The sequence below is a fragment of the Crotalus tigris genome, unplaced genomic scaffold, assembly GCF_016545835.1.
Source record: "Crotalus tigris isolate CLP2741 ecotype Arizona unplaced genomic scaffold, ASM1654583v1 scf7180000017933.3771270, whole genome shotgun sequence".
NCBI lineage: Eukaryota > Metazoa > Chordata > Lepidosauria > Squamata > Viperidae > Crotalus > Crotalus tigris.
This window is the reverse complement of record NW_024096726.1, coordinates 1,733,215-1,750,985: the sequence shown is the minus strand read 5'-3', so window position 1 is coordinate 1,750,985 and position 17,771 is coordinate 1,733,215. Positions and strand designations below refer to the sequence as shown.

At 35.2% G+C, this 17,771-nt stretch overlaps 1 protein-coding gene across 16 annotated transcripts in view; it reads left to right on the top strand.

Annotated features, from left to right (window-relative positions):
• SOX6 (SRY-box transcription factor 6) overlaps window positions 1-17,771 on the top strand; it is a 480,950-nt gene that overhangs the window by 228,082 nt on the left and 235,097 nt on the right. For 15 of the 16 annotated variants that reach the window (XM_039344591.1, XM_039344594.1, XM_039344588.1 and 12 more), the window contains one exon: window positions 3,821-4,031. In XM_039344591.1, coding sequence (XP_039200525.1) covers window positions 3,821-4,031 — 211 coding nt within the window. Of the gene's footprint in view, window positions 1-1,261; window positions 1,314-3,820; window positions 4,032-17,771 lie in introns of those variants that run through there. The other variant, XM_039344601.1, reaches the window with a different exon arrangement.

The window sequence follows — 17,771 nt, the reverse complement described above, 5'->3', positions numbered from 1 at the left end:
GATGAGAGATGGGAGATGGGAAGAAGAGAACATTTGTTGTACTTTGAGAGAAGGTGATGTTACTAAAATTGTTTATACTTGTGATTGGGGGGAGGGAATCACTTCCCTCTTTCTCAGAACAATTGATGACCAATGAATTTCAATTCAATTAATTTTTCTTAAAAGATAATATCAACATTTTTTTAAAAGCCTTTCTAACCTCTCTCTCTCTCTCTATATATATACATTGCTTACTGGTGTACACCACTTAGAGAGTGCTTGCACTTAAAGCGGTATATAAGTCTCATAAAATAAAATAAAATAAAATAAATATTATAAATGCTCCTCTTTCTATTCATTTCTCATGCCCTACAAAAGAAAGAATTCATTCTTTCAAGCTGCCTCCCACTTGAAGGCCATGTTATTATAAAATACAATAGTTTGCTGTAATATACTCATGCTGTATAGTTAAGGACATATGCAGGAAAACCCAGTAATGAATGTATGAGGGAAATCTATAGTCACACATAATTTCTTACCACAGCATATGTATATGAGATGAAATAAATATAGCATCGATTTATCTGGTGTACACACATAAAGAATATACCATGTCTAGGATGGTTGAAGATTGAGTATATTGGGCTAGAGTCCAGGCCAATTTGGAGAATTATTCAGTTGATTTGTTTATAGATAAACATCACTGCAAAATTAAGAAAATTAAAATTAAGAAAATGTTAAAAATTAAGAAAAGTTACTAAATAAAAATAGCAAACCACACGAGAATCTTAACATTTGCAAAATGTAAACTTCAGCCAATATTATATTTGGAAGGATATTTTAAGATATTTAGCACTATAAAGTTCTACGAACACAGAACATGCTCATATCAAATGGTCTTAACTGATATTTCTCAATCTTGACAACTTTAAAATGTGTGGACTTCAAGAATTTCCCAGCCAGCATGATGGCTGGGGAATTCTGAGATTTTAAGTCTACAAATCTTAAAGTTGCCAAGGTTGAGAAACAGTGGTCCACAGGATGGGTACATGTTATCGTTTAGGCACATTTATTTTTAATCAAGTTACTTTCTTAGGTTGAATCCTCAATTTCCACTGCAGCTTACTGCTTATCATATTTGTAGAGTTTGAAACAAGGAAGAAACAATTTTTTAAGTCACCCTTTTTCTTTCACTGAGCTACCCACTTTACTGCTTTTTTTTTAACCAGTTTGCCAGTGGACCATTTCACCATTCTTGCTGTCACTTGAGGTAGGAGGGTTTCACCCCAGCTCCTGAACCAAATGGATTTACCTAGGGCTGGACAACTAAGTAAGTAAGTAAATAAATAAGGGCCAGCATTTCAGTGATCCACTGGTGGACAAGTATTTATTTATTTTTTTTAGTTGAGTGGAAACGCTCAAAGGAGAAGAACAATAAGAATTAAAAAACGTTGTTTCTACTTGGTTTTGAACTGGTAACCCTTGCCTTGTGAGGGAAATGTGATGATTGGAATCTACTATTATAGGAATACCTGCAGTAGAGATTAGGGGGGAAAAAAGGTACTTTATTTTAAATCTCGTCCTTCTGTGTGCATTTTGATGCTTTAATTCTGTTAACATCATTTAAAAATAGTAGTAAACAAAAGCCAAGGACTATTTTGAGTATGAATAAGAGACTGTAGTCACACCATACATGTAACCAGTCTTTGACTTACAACCATTTGTTCAGTGACTGCTCGAAGTTAAAACGGCACTGAAAAAAGTGACTTGTGACCATTGTTCACACTTACGATTGTTGCAACATCCCCAAGGTCACATGAACAAAATTTGGGAGTTTGGCAACTAGCATATATTTATGACAGTCGCACTGTCCTCTGGATTCAGTGTTCACCATATGTAGCCTTCCTGGCTGGCTTCTGACAAGCAAAATCAGTGGGGGGGGGGAAGCAGATTTGCTGTAGATGTTCTCAGACTGTGGGTCAAAAATCAAGGGAGTGCCACCAGCAGTTAAGGGAGAGTTACAACATTTGTTTTAAACCTGATCTGTCTTCTAGACCAGGGGTCTTCAAACTTGGCCCTTTTATGACTTGTGAACTTCAACTCCCAGAATTTCTCAGCCAGCATGCTTGGCTGAGGAATTCTGGGAGTTGAAGTCCACAAGTCATAAAAGGGCCAAGTTTGAAGACCCCTAGTCTAGACAAAGGGTGAGTTAAAGAGGGTCTTTGTCTTTTACAAAAAAAGTGGGGGTCAGTTTTGACAGATACTTTGATTTGTCTGGGCAAGATATGCAACATCAAAACTATCTCCAAGCTTTGTTTCGCTTTTTACCTGTGCAATCCATCAGTGGGCAGTTTTTGTGCTGTAAAGTTTGAAAATCCATATGATATATAGATTAAAATGAAATCCTTAAACCTAAGTGGTGTAATTATTTCTTGCACAGCCATTATGCAATGAAACTAGTAGCTGCACAAATTCATTTATCATTTTAGCTGGGAGATACCATCGGGATAACACTGAAACAGATTTAAATTTTAAATATTTTGAGAGCTGGGGAGTACTGTGATTAGCTACGCTGAAGTAGAAATAACTAATTCCAATTTCAGGTGCATATTTATCTTTCAAGGTCCTTATAAGTTTTATGAAAAATCGAGTCCTGAGTACTTATATTCTCTATTAATTCTTTATTTTTTTAATGTTTAAGTAACTGTGACATGTTTTGAAAAATAAACATTATTTTTAGGTTTATGAAATTTATTGTCAGAGTTTTCATCACAGTGTCTTAAGTATATAAGAAAAATGGTGCCTATCCAACTCCGACTTTAAAGGAAGAGTTTCCTACCATCAGCCTTGATGAATCCCTACTGAAAGATAAAAATGAAACAAGAATAATCTTACTTTTACAATCTGTTTGCCATTATTTCATTTAATAGTGTCAGTCATAGTGGTTGAAGTCCTATCTGGATAGTCAAGTTTCAGAAAAAACTTAGGTTTCAAATTCTGTCCAATTTTTTTTCCTAATTTATCCCCAAATTATTCTTTGAAATAGAATAAAAATTAGCATAATATAAAACAACACAACACAACATAACATCTAATTCTTTGAGTTCTAGAACATATGATTTAATATGCTGCTGGAATGAACTTACTGAAATATGTCACAGACCTGAATTTTTATTAGTAGCAATTCATGTATTTACCTATGGAATTATACAACAGCTTCCAAATACTGATTTTTTAAAGCTCTAGAAAAGAAAACCATAGCTGAGCTAGCCTGAGAAATTTTGAAGATTTTGAGTTTCTGACTGAAATAAGGATTAAGTAGAATTATTACTAATGTTTTTTTCATCCCATACCTCAGATCATATGTCTATAAATTATATTGAAAATGGAGTCTGTATATTTGGGGGGAGGAGATGTTTCTCCAATTAATCAAGCTGTGGAAGAGTTAATAGAGAGAATATGTTGGAATTCTACCTAAGTTTTAAGCTCAGGTAATTAGCTCATCATTTCAAGAGACATAACAACTTTATTCTGAGCCAATAAGAAATTTCAAGGACTTCCTAGTTCCCTTGAATCTTAATAAATAGCTTTTGGAGCCTTTGGACTCTTCCTTTTACGGGCCAAGACTCAGATGAAAAATAGATGATTTTTTTTTCTTCAGGGGCTAGTCAAATGCATACTGCAGAATTAAAGTTCTTTTTATCAACAGCCAAAATAAAACTGTAACTAAAAATTGGTTTAGTTCAGTAGAATATTTCAAATTATTCAGTTGCTTTTGAGTTATAACAGACACCCTGTTACAATGTATTAAATATTATATTATTGTCTTGTTTCTTTACAGGAGTCAGAAAATAATAAGTTATGTTCCTTATATTCCTTCCGAAATACTTCTACCTCACCACATAAGCCCGAAGAAAGTGGTCGTGATCGCAATGAGCTAATGACCAGTGTTAATTTTGGAACTCCAGAACGCCGCAAAGGAAGTCTTGCCGATGTGGTGGACACTTTGAAACAGAAGAAACTAGAAGAGATGACGAGAACTGAACAGGAGGGTATGTATGTATGTGTGTGTGTTTGTATATAAATATGCATTTATCTCTTTCTGTGTGTATGTATGTGTGTGTGTATGTATGTTTAATTTCTGTCTTCAGCCAAATAGTGAATTAAAAGTTAAGGTGAATCTATATTTGATGCCTATTTATAGAACTACTATTGATGTTTGTATATGATGTTTATCTGAATAGATCCATACTCACTTGACCTCTGAAATGTGTGTGTGTGTGTGTGTGTGTGTGTGTGTGGTTATGTGTATACCTATATTTTTACTGAGAAATTCATTAGACAAATTTCTGATTGAGATTTGTGCACAAGAGAATAAATGGCATGTTGATTGTCAGTTATAATCTTATTTAATGGTGCGGGAATTCATCTGGTATATTGGCTTCATTCTACAATCTGTGCTTAATATTTCAAGAGATCTGGGCCAAGGCTGATTGGATTTGGAATGGAAGGCAAGTGAAGAACAGATATTGCCTATGAGAATTTCTCATTATCAAGTTTGGGGGATAGCTTTCTCATATACCAATGAGAACTGTTTATAAAATAGCACCATGAGCATAATGATATGTTTCCAAAAATTCAAAATGCCCTTAAATGAGGTCAAGGTTGTGAAGCTTTTGATAGGTATGGATAAACAATCACCAGAGCATGATTTTGTACTTGAATAAGTATATTCTATTAGTAATTTATATTACAGTTTCTGTGTTGTTTTTTGGGGTAGTCTGTGGTTCAGTTGTGAAACTCTGGATGATGAGAATTAAAAAACCCCTAGGTATTCGTCCTATATTGGCTAACATACTCCTCTGGGACACATGTTTATGGAGTCTTAAAAACATTGACCATGGGTAGAACGTCATCCTTTGCATATTTCAGAAGTGTTGGATTACAAATTCAGATAAACCACAGCCATCAGAGATGATTACAATAGAGTGGGATCCTGCACAAGTGGAAACCATTAGGGAGATTTTTATGATGTCTTTGGATCCAGTTCTGATCACAAGCTCAGGCGATAGATTTTAATAGCAAGTTTGAAGTGATTCAGTATGTTTACATTTTGCAATTGAAAAAATGATGCAGTAACTTTATAAGTAAGGGTAGACTGAATTATACATGGGAATAGATCTAAGACAGATTCTACATCTCTTTTTTGGCTTAGTTTATATGACAAGCACATAGTTAAATATGTTCTATATAGGTGTCTTAAACTTCACAACAGTGATAATGTCTCAGATTTTACATAGCCATCTGTCTTTAAATTTAATTTTGAAGTTCACATTTAAGCTTTTTTCCAGCTAAGTTGCTGGCTTCATTTTGATGGCTAAATCATTGAAAACGTTTTAAATTTATTTTTATATTTGGGCTCACCTTTTTTTTTTTAAGAACAGGATAGAATAGAATATTCTTAATTCGCCAAGTGTGATTGGACACACGAGGAATTTGTCTCCAGTTCATAAACTCTCAGTATACCTACAAAGTGATAAATCATAAATCAAAAATAAATCATAAGATACAACCAACAAAGTGATGGTCATAAGATACCAATAGGAGAAGATAATAGGAAAGATGAGAAAGATAATAGTAATGCAGTCCTGCTACATAGTTATATATCCTTAGGCATAAGACAATGCTGTGTGAACTATATATTTAGCAGAATGATGGCATGGTGGAAAAAACTCTTTTTGTGTCTAGTTGTTTGGGCATGCAATCTTCTATAGCAGCATCCTGAGGGTAGAAGGAACTTTTACCAAGGAACATTTTAAATTTAAATTTAAACATCATACTGCTGAGATTTGTTTCATTTTTGCAGTTAATAAAAAAGATTTTCAAGATTCATGTTTAAAATTTAAACTTTATTCATTTCCCTCTCTCCTCTTTAATACATATTATTAACTTCCACATTATTTCTTTTAGGGGAGTCTGTTTTAATTAGCTTACTTGGACTTCAAATAATTTAGCCTGCAATGCTGTACTGACCCACAATAAGTTCCATTTACATCACTCACACTTACTTTGTAACAGACATTTCAAAAAGTCATTGATGAGAAAGTTTGAATTTCAGTATGCTGCCTGGACTGTATTCCTTGCAGATAATGAAAACTGATTCAGTAATCAATAAAAAAGCACTTTTACATATTTATACATATTATTCCCTAAGTATTTAGTGTTGTTTGCTTCTTTAATTTTCATATTCTTGAGTGGATTCTTTAAATGAGAAAATTCAAACACCTATTATGGAAAAAGACCCTGAATTTAGGCTAAATTACAGTAGGTAATGGCAGGATTCTCAGATACTAGGCTCCAGATATTCAGATATCGTTAGGCTTTTTTCACTGAACAGGAAAATATTTTAATTTCATAGGCATATTTAGATACTCATTAGTGTAAGATAACAGAACTTTAATGTACCCAAAATAACTGAGAAAATTTAAAGTGTAATTAAACTAGAATAAACATCTTTCATTAGTTGAGTTTATAAATAACTATCCATGTTGCACAGAATGGAGTATATATAACAAACTTGCCATTTTGTATGCAACCCTTGCTTCCAGTTGATTTATATGGGCCTAAAAGTTAATTGTTGAGCAACTAATTTCAAGATCAGCTCAAAATAGTTGAAACTCTTAGTTTCAGCAAGAATGCACATTTCTGTAGAGCTGAAATGACCATGTTCTTAAGTTCTACATTTCTCATGTTATATATATGATATGTATGTTATATGTAGTGATTAATACAATAGCTAATAGAACATACCTGAATACAATGAAAGAATTTTAATTATGATATTAAGTTAGCAATATCATAAAATGGACACAGAGATAGCCAGACAAATTTAATGGACTTACATGACTTGAGAATTAATTAAGTCTGGTTACTCAAATTTTGTCAGCCCCTCATGGTAGACCAGGTCAAGAAATATGCACATACATATACAAAATAAAGTATATTTCAAATTCATGAAATGATACGTAATTAAAGTCAGTAATTTGTTTATTTAAGGCTGATGATCAGCAAGTCATCTGCTGCTATAATAAATCAATGCAGCCTTCCAGTTACAATTACTTTTTAATAAATGTATGATCCATCTTCTGTGAGAAAAAATGTTCATGTGCCACACTGGTTGAGCAAAATTATCTGTCTGTATGTCTGTCTGTCTGTCTGTCTGTCTGTCTATCATCTATCTATTGTATTTTATTTATATTATTTATATTTGTTGAATTCATGGTCAATGACAAAGAATTATGACATTAGTAAATTACTAATTAGCAATATACCCTGCTTAAGAGACCATAGTCCAAATTATTAAATATGGTTGTTTCAATAATTTAAATGACCAAGTACTGCTTATAATCTGGGCCACTGTATCTGTGAATACTTCAGTGTGTCATACAACTGTTTTAATCTCCTCTAAATAATAAAGCTTCTCATAATACCATATCATTTGCATCATAGTAAAAAACAAGCTGAGTATAGACTGTTTGCTGGACCAAACAGGCATCAATAGAGTTTAAAAATTCTTGTGCAATATTACATTTATGCATCCTGTGTGCTAACTGCTAATTTATATGAGTCTCAAAAATAGAAGAGGAAAGAAGGGAACTACAAAACAAACTGGGCTGAAAACCAGCCATAGTGCATTGTTAGCAGCTTGCAAGAATGTGGCATGCTGCAGTGAAGATATTGTGACACAGTTGTTAGCCCAAGTGCTGACAGTGAAAGCTGACCCAGCTTGTTGGCAAGACAGGCAGAAAGCTTGTTCCACTTTCTGTCATAGACTCTATTTCCAATTAGAAAGAGGATCTAAAATTGCTTATAGCATAATTTGAAGGTGTTCTTTACTACCATCAAGTACAGGCACAGCTAATAGCCTTTACCTAGTGTTATTGGACTGTGTGCCCAAATCCTTAAATAAATTATTTATCAGAAGCTCACTTCAGTTCCACTATTGAAGGTAATGTTTAATGAAGCCATAAAACCATTTATAGTATTTATTTAATCAGTTTTTGAGATCTCCTGAATCCAAAATATCTCTGGCCAGCTCACAGATTAAAAAATAATAATGGAAAGAAAAATCATACAACCAACCAGGAGATCAGAACATGAACCATAAACCACTCTCAATAGGGGCTACCTGCAAAATCATATACTGCCCATTCTTATTGTTCTGTATTAAATGACTGAACCACAGAATTTTTAGTTTCTTTCTGTTCTGATATACATTATCATCTACACAGAGATAAATAAAGTTCAGTGTCCAGTTTTGTCTGTTTCATTAACAATATCATTCTCTACTTTGCTGTATTAGCATTATTTTCCGGATCTCTTTCCCATTAACCCCAAACTGAGCAAGATATCCATTTATATATACATATATATATTTGTTTTCTGAGGTTTTCGCGGGTATTTGTATGTAGGTCTTTGGTTATTTGGGTTTTCTCCCGCGTAAAATTGGAAGTGTCTTGGCGACGTTCCGACGAAGTCCCGTTCGTCATCTTCAGGCTGGTGTTTTCAGCTTCGTGCTTCGAGGAGCAATGTGTGGTCTTAGCTGTTTCTTCCTTTTAACTGCCAGTGGGGGTATGAACTGATTGGGTGGGAGCTTGGCTGTGCTCTGATTGGCTGGGGGGTTGGCTGTGCTCTGATTGGCTGGGGGACTGTTCTGTTTGGGTGGGGGCTTTGTTGTGCTCAGGTTAGTCTGAGTTGCAGGGGGATTTAAGATGGTGGGCTGCCTTGCTATTTTTTGGCTTCGCATTCGTGGTTGTGCCTCATCTTCATGGTGGGTGTCAGTTTGCTTCATGTATGGATTGGAGGGGTTTAAAGTGGTTAATGATGCAGCAAACCCAAAGCCACACCGATGATGAGGCACGACCACAAACCAGAAGTCAGACCACAGCTGCATCATTAGCCACAACTACTATTGCATAGAATTTACAGTGTTATTATGGACTCATCCTGAATGGTAGCATCTTCAGAGTTGAAAATCGGCCATCATACTCACCTGCTTTACAACCATCACGCCTTATAACCAAAATTGGAGGTTCAATTACTGTTACAAGTTGAGGACTACCAGTATGGGGCTTGCAAGGAATTAGAGCAGTGTTTATCACCTGGTGTCCTTCAGATCTGGAAGTCAACATATTTGGGAAGTTTGATTTAAATAGTCATTGTTCCAAACAGGAGGAGATTCGACCATATTATGAAGACACTCCTATTACAATAATTTACTTGTTTCATTAGGAAGAGTTTCTATGTAATATGGTGTAAACATAATTTCTCAATATTCACTAAATCAGTTTTTATTTAAATTAATTTTTTAATTAATATTTTTAAAATGATAATTTATATCATGTGCCACATTAATTTTTTAATCCTTATTTTTCTGGACAGAAAGTCAGAGTATAAATCAAATACACAAATAATAATCTAAAGTACTTAGCCACATTCATTACTTTATCATATGTCATCCAGTCTCTACAAATGATACTTAGCTCAGTTTATCTGCAGCTAGGAGGTTAGATTTCCCTGCCTTAGTGTAACTCTAGCAATGTGGAATGCTAGGCTGGTTAATCATCTGGGATACTGGAAACTTAGCATTTCATTTCTGCTCATTCCCAAGACCTAGCTACTCGGGGCCCATATTCATAGTTCACTTTCAGCCTTGATTCTCATGAACACTGTAATATCATATTTCAATAAAATGTTTTATAAATAGGTCACCACTCCAGTTTCTATGTTGGAGGCCATCTTTCAGTGTAATTTCACAGTCACATAATAGGAATTCTTTTCTAAAACGTAACTATTTCCACTTGTCTGTTTGGTATAATAATCATATAACATTTTGTCTTCATCAAGAACCAGAAAAAAATTGAGTAGTCTTTTTGTAACTAGCTGGTTTTTTTTGTTTTTTGTTTTTGTTTTTTTGCTGTTAGACAGTTCTGGGGATACTTTGAAGCATAATACTAGCCTTATATAAAGGGCAGTAATGTTTCAGGAGATTTTTTTTATCATTTGGATGAGACAAAGACACATGCGATCAGTACTGACAAGCACTAAAATGCCCTTGAACTTTCCTGAGGAAAAATATCTAGGTTTAATACCAGCTGTACTATTACATCCTGTTCATCTCCTCCACATCCCACCCACATAGTTTCACATTAAAGAAAGCACCATTCCTCTTATCTCCCTTAAATAGCTGAATATTCAAAGGCTGTGATTATCCTTTAGGTGTCTCTTTCTGACTAGATGTTATAAAACAATGAAAGCATGGTATGTAAATTATATAAATGAAATAATAAATAATACATGATTAAGATAATCTTTTTATTATTCCTTACTGTTTCCCAAACATGTAATTTGAAATTAATCCATTTTATTTGGGCTGGGAACTAGTCTGTTTGCTAGGTTTATGATTTGGAAAGCACTGAACATTTTTGTCAGGAGGACTACATAAAGAGAGTGAGCCATTGCAATCAGTAGGCCAGGAGCCACAGTGCCAAATCCTGGGCCTTGGTTTTTTGTTTAATCTGAACTTCACCCACACCTATGACTGCAATTTTTTTTTATTTACTTAGTTACTATTTATTTATTTGCCACCCATCTTACGTCACAATAACTCTGGGCAGTTTATAATCATAAAAAATAAAACTATATACATTAAAAACATAAATAAATTAATACAAAATCCAAAACACTATGGACCAATTAAAAGATGGAGGGGCAGGAGCAGGATGAGGGAAGGTGGGATTTGTTTTTAATTGATCAATCACCTCTACTCTGATGCTCCCCCATTGGATCCCCAAGCTAACTGGTAGAGCCAATTCTTCTGGAAGGTCAGGAGGACCTCACACCGGGGGACAAGATGTTTCATAGGGAGGGGCAATGGCAGACAAGGTCCTTCTCCTGGATCCTGCCAGCTGAAATAGGCTGATGGGGCCCACAGCAAGCCTTTCCAGCCAGCATAGGTGGGATGGGGCAATCCCTCAAGTAGCTTGGACCTTTACTATGAAGGGCTTTAAAGGTAGTTATCAACACCTTGAATTGCACCCAGAAGCAGATTGGCAGCCAATGCAGCTTGCTGAGCAGTGGTGTTACATGGGCCATTCATGTGTCCCCAAGAACTGCCCATGTTACCACACTCTGCATCAGCTGTAGCTTCCAAATGCTGTTTAAGAGTAGCCCCATGTAGGGTGCATTGCAATAGTCCAATGTGAGATGACTAAAGCTTAAATGCAGGAACCCCTGATCCAGGAAAGACTGCAACTGGCACGCAACCCAAAGTTGTGCAAAGGCTCTCCTAGCCATAACTTCCACCTGTTCTTTGAGCAGGAATCACAAGAGCAGGAGAACCCCCAAGTTGCGAACCAGATCTATCTGGATGGGTAGTGCAGTCCCATCCAGAATTAAAGATTACAAAGTGCCAAATCTTAGAGTCTCTTGCACCCCAAATCCCTTTGGTCTTGCCAGGGTTCAGACAAATATCTTTGATACTCTTCAACCATTTTTCATACTTCGAATCAATCACTAATCTAACTCATAGGTATGAGGGAAGTTTGAAGAGAAAGAAAATTACATTCTATGGTGGATTTATAAAACATATGAAACATCTTCAACTCAATGCAGTTGGCAAAAGAGAAAACGAATATTTCATTGCAATAAATTTTGACATCATAGATAACAATGTTATAATGGGACAATCCATTTCGACTGCAGAGTAAAATATATTCAATAGTTGAGTTTAGAATTAACAAGTAATTTTGTGGCCTTTTTCATGGCTTCCGGCTTTTAGTAATGAAAAATTCTTTAAGAAACTAGTCTGTGTGTGGATTAACTTCATATAAATTGACCTTATATGTCAGGCTTCAATTTATTTTGGTGAACAACCTCTGGTTTCTTTGGAGATGAACTTTGGTTTTAGTTAGTCATATTTGTTCTGCTATTCCTGCTGTTCTGCCATGGCATCTAAAAGCGTTTTAAGAGCCAGTGACTGTGGTAATGAATGAAAATGTATTTGGAACACTGGGAGGACTGCATTAGACTGAATAGTCACCTTCCTTGTAAAAGCACTATTACAGAGGGGCAGCTGTAAGTAAGGATAATGATTTGTGTCCAGTGCTTATTTACAGAAAATTGTAAATGTATTATTTATTGAGAGCTCTCCAGACAGTGCTTGTCAGAATAAAAATGTCAACTCTAAGCAAAATGTTATGATAATACTAAAAATGCTAGGTACACATTTTGGAGATACAGCTAATTAGATCAGCTATTCTTAAAGAAATGACATAAAGATACTCAATGTTGTTACATATTTTAAATGGTTATGTGGTCCTTATTTTCACTAGGCTACTTGTTTCGGGATATATTTATCATTACTTTTGAAAATAATAACATTAACACCTTTCTGTTTCTGCCAAGTAAAATAAAGTGATATTTATGGGAAAAAAAACTACTTGTAAGATCAGCCCTCTTTGACTGTTAAGGAAGGATGGATGAGAAAAGAAATGAGAAATGTGGGAAGAAAACAGCAGTCTCTCATAGTTCTGCTTCTTTTTGCAATTATAATTATAATTTTTAATAAGAATTTTTATTACAGGAAAAAATCATAAAGCAAAGTAAACTTAAGAGGAAAGAAGATAATAAAATGAGTAAAAAGTGCAAGGAAAAAGAAAGAAAAAAGGGAAGAAAAAGAAACATAAGCTCCTCTTAGCTCTGTTTTAGTGCATGATTGCCAGTTGACAATTCTAAAAGCGTTGCTGGCATGAAAGCCAGGAAGCCACGGCGAAATCTTTCTCTAGCGTCAAGAGAATAAAACAATTTAGATTAGGTCTCATTCTGAGATTAATTAACTCCAACCCACTAATTATAGAAAAGCTAATTCCAATCTTATATTTACCTTTCCTTGTAAAGAAATAAACGGAAGCATTGATAGAGTAATATATTCATTTTTTGATATGCAAAAGGAATCTGTTGATGTTAGTTATTATTATGGTTGGTTGCATTTATCCACCTATTGAGCACTTCCTAAGGACTTACAATAGGCAGATATTGTTGTTTGATGATGTTAAAGGCATCATTACATCGTCATCGTCACCACTACCACCACCACCACCACCACCACCACCACCACCACCACCACCACCACCACCACCACCATCATCATTATGATTATTATTATTATTATTACATGTATAGTGATTATTATTAAATGTATAGTGCTACCCACTCCAGATTTTGATGTCTGTTAAGAACAAGAGTGTGTCATGCTATACAATTTAAAGAATAATTAGTAAAAAAAAATACTTTCTTTCAAGATATTTCCTTGGAAATATTATTTTGGCATTCATGAAAGTCTACCTTTCCATTTTAGTACTCAGTTAAATTGTTGACATAATGTTTAGCATGTTGTCTCTAGAAAAAAAAGGTATGTTTTTCTCTTCAAAATACAGTAGTATTTTTTTCATTACACATACAGTATATGCTTTCTTTTTGTAATTTCTATGCTTCTTTCTAAATAGGCTTAGAAACTGTTCCATCTATGAATTTCAAACCAGGAAATGTAGCTTAAGAGGGCCCATAGTTCAGTGTTCAGGTACATAATTTGGATATGCATTTCTCTACATTCAGTAATTATTCATTCAAATCCAAGAGTCTCTGAAACAAATTTGGGGAAATACATTTTAGAACAAGTGTCTGGGGCTGGACCCTCTGATCAGTAATATGTGCTATCTCTAAGAGTACAGATCAGGAAAGCGATGAATATTTGTCAAGATTAATCAAAGTTACTAATGGGTAGTTCATCCTTTGTAATCATATGAGAACAAATAACAGTGAAAGAAGATATAATTAACTCAGCCCCAAAACTTTATGAGGGAAGCTGAATAATACAATGTTCTCATCCATTCTTCTTATCTAAGGAAGAGAGAGGAAAGAGAAAAAAAAGGATAATAAAGTAAATAATCAGCTACATCCATTCAAATCAGGATCGATGGAAGAAATTACATTTCTGGAATCATGGCCCATGTTTTAACATAGGACAGGATTGTAAACTCATAAAAAATGGGAAAATATATTTATCTAAAGTGAAACAAACATGGATGAAAACGATTCAAAGTAAATCTTACAGAAGGCAATCAGAGATCAAGCACTTATAAAGGTATGATTTAATAACTGAAATCTGTTGGAATAATGTGAATGAAAGATATACTATGTTCAAACAGAAGCAAGAGAGAAAAAAACCAAGGGGTTGCATTAAAAATATTCACATCCACATAAAATTCTAAGGGGACATACCTGATAAGAGTATGAAATAATCTAGCGAGAAATAAGAGAAGGAATTAAATCAACATCTTAGGTGGTGTCTTTTACTGATCAACCAATTAAAAAGAAGATATGCATTATAGTTCCCCAACATAAATAGCAGATCTTTTTAAAAAAAGTGTGAAATATTAGTGATGGAATCATCAGGAAGTTAACTTGATCAAAACAGAAGGGAGTGGGACCAAGAAGAGGGAGTCAAGCTATTCTCCAAAGCATCTGAAAGCAGGACAAGAAGGAACGGATGGAAACTAACCAAAGAGAGAAACAACCTAGAACTAAGGAGAAATTTCCTGACAGTTAGAACAATTAATCAGTGGAACAACCTGCCTCCAGAAGTTGTGAATGCTCCAACACTGGAAGTTTTTAAGAAGAGACTGGACAGCCATTTGTCTGAAATGGTATAGGGTTTCCTCCCTGAGGAGGGGGTTAGACTAGATGACCTCCAAGGTCCCTTCCAACTTTATTATTATTAAGTTTGGTGTGGTGGAAGAAGCCAAAAAGAAAAAAAAAGTAGAAAGAATGAGTTTGAAAATCAGCCAGAGCCAGCTGGGGTTACAAATAAAAAGATCTTGCAAAACAATTCCCTAAGATATCTCTATGGGAGAAGAAGTTGGTGAATCCCTCTTTCCTGATCATGAGACTTAGAGCAAAGTACATACAGCTAGACAAAACATAATGGGAAAGCAGAAAATAACACATACTCAGAAGGAATATATATGCATCTACCTTACATGCACAAAACCTAAACACATACCCTGATTAATACTGGGTGAAAATGCACACACATACACTATTATTTTTTTATCTAGAAGAAAATGCAGGTTTGTCCTGCAATCAAAGGTTTGGAAAGGATTCCAGAAATTATGTTCTCCATCCTTTTCCTTATTTGATCATGGACCCTCATTTGTACATTAAAGAAAGTTCTGTAACATGTTTTGATTCCAGCAAAACATTTGACTAAGTACTATCTCACATTCCAGTGGGCAGGGAAGGTATGGACTGCATTTCATGGATGAAAAGTTCATGGGGAAAGCTGGAGCAAGATAACCAGTGGGTGCCACAAGGTTCAATCTTAGGCCTTATGCTTGCCAACAGTTTCACTAATGCCCTATATGAAGAGCTGGATAAATGTTACCAGATTTATACATGGCACATTTTGTATAAGTAATATAAAAAAAATCATGGTAGCCAGCCAAATTTAGTGCCAGTTATTTTTAACCCCACAACCCAACTCTCAAAAGCACTTTCTCTACTTAAGCTACTTTCTTCACCACTAGTGATTTTGAAATGCAGAGAAATCTCTCCAACTGGCCAATAGAAGCCTGATAAAGTTTACATGTAGCTGATGTATGCCATATGTGTGGCTACATTTTCTCCTGATTTGTAATAAAACAGTGTAAACAGTGTTGTGCAGGTAGCAAGTCACTTTCCCTATGCTTTGTTCAGTTTGAAAACACAAGTGCATTGCTAGCTTGGTGTTATTATGCCACTGAAGCTCGTGTAGAGTGGGCAAAGCCAGGAGACCGGGCTAGTCTGGTAGTAGTAAACTAGCTGTCTAGAAATTCCACAGGGTCTTCTGTTTCTATTGCAAAACTGCCTTTATTGTGACTCTTCTTTAATGGAAACATAATTAGCTCGCTACCAAACTTAAACAGCAGCACAGCATTTTTCAGTATCAATCCAGACAGCATTTAGGAGTGCACAAAGAAGTTTCCTTAGTAGAAACTACTGAAATTCTTCACTTAGAAAAGAAAAAAATAAAATATATGGCCTGAATAGGGTACAGATTATGTGATTAGAATCTTGGCAGTGGAATACGATTAAAAAGAGAAAAGCAATTTTTAATTAATCTGTACATTTTATGTATACTTCCCAAATAATCAGAAATAATAATCCCCCTAGATTTTGCATCGATCAAACCCCACTTTATACATCATATACTGCTCTAAGAACCATGCTTTAAGAATGATTCAAAGAAATTCTCCTGCATTTGTCTAGGAAGATGAAGCAAATACGCTGTCAAAATTTTCTCCACATCTTCATGGGGAAAGCTGGGAGCAAAACCATGCATTAGTTGTGACAACACTCCGATTTTTTTCAAACAGATTTTTTTTAATGACCCCCTCTAAGCTGCTTACAGTCACTAAGTTTGTGTGTGTCTGTGTGTGACAACAAATGATTTGGAACCCCTGTTTGAGTTTTAAATATTCTGGTATATAGTCTCCAGAACATTATCTTTCTCTGAATACACGTGTTAATTCCACATTGAATTCTCTCAGGAAGATTTGAACTTCCTCTGTGCCCAATATCGGAATAATTGTTCCAGATGATTGATTAAATGTTGGGGCTCCATCTTCTGAAGTGTTTTTGGGTTGTCTTCCTTTGGCCTCTGCGATACTTTGCAGCTCTGTTGTTCTATTATAGGAGGCGATTGTTTGTTATCTCCTTAAGGTAGACTAGACTAGGAAACCAAAGTCATGTAGGCCAATGCTATTTTCATGGTAAAGTTATAGTAATAGAGTCTTGCGAGTCTGAGTGATGCATGTTACTCTCCCTCCCTTTACCTTTGTGTGAATTAGGGAGGGGCCTACATGAAATGTTTATGTACATTACAGTTCTGTCCCAGATTCAGGTTCCTTTTATCTGACCATTGCCTTGGCAGCAGCTCTCCCTTCTGTGTCTCAAAGCCATTCCCTCTTTCCTCAATACTATTCCACCTGCTGTACTGCTTGCTTGGAGATAGGATCTAGTGAAAGGAAAACACTGATAGAAGCTAATATTTGTAGAGTTGAACTACAAGGGGTCCTTGTTGCCTTCTGGGCTTGGTGGTTTTCTTGCAGACATTTCATTACCAAAGTAAGTAACATCATCAGGGTAAGAGCGCCAAGGACCTCACAGAAAAGAAAACAATGTATTCTTGGCCACAATCACACCCCTTACAATTTATTCTATAAGAAATTACCTCTGTGTAGGGTTCTTGAACCACAGCTTAAAACTGGAGTATTTATATTACTTTCCCCCTGCCATTGGACTATAGAGTGATTGGTTTTGACCATTACGAGAAAGAGAACTATCCAAATAACTATAGTAGCACACTATTCTATCTTACAGTAAGGCATGCTGGGATAGAAAAAATGGCTTCTTGCTTTTAAAAATATTAAAAAGCCACAAGCTATTAGGACCTGCCTGTAGCACTAATTGGAGTGTACATGTCCCTTTTAAGTAACCATTGATCCTTCACCCCAGCATACCACACTGAAATCTGAGCTCTTTCTGCAGCAGGCATAAACTAATTTAATTAGGCCACCATAATACCATCTCTTTTTCATTTGAAGACTGTTTTTAAAATGCAGACCTACATATTCAGCAGCACATTTCTCTCCATGTCCCTTTCTGTATTTTGCTTGATATTCAAACCAGAAGAC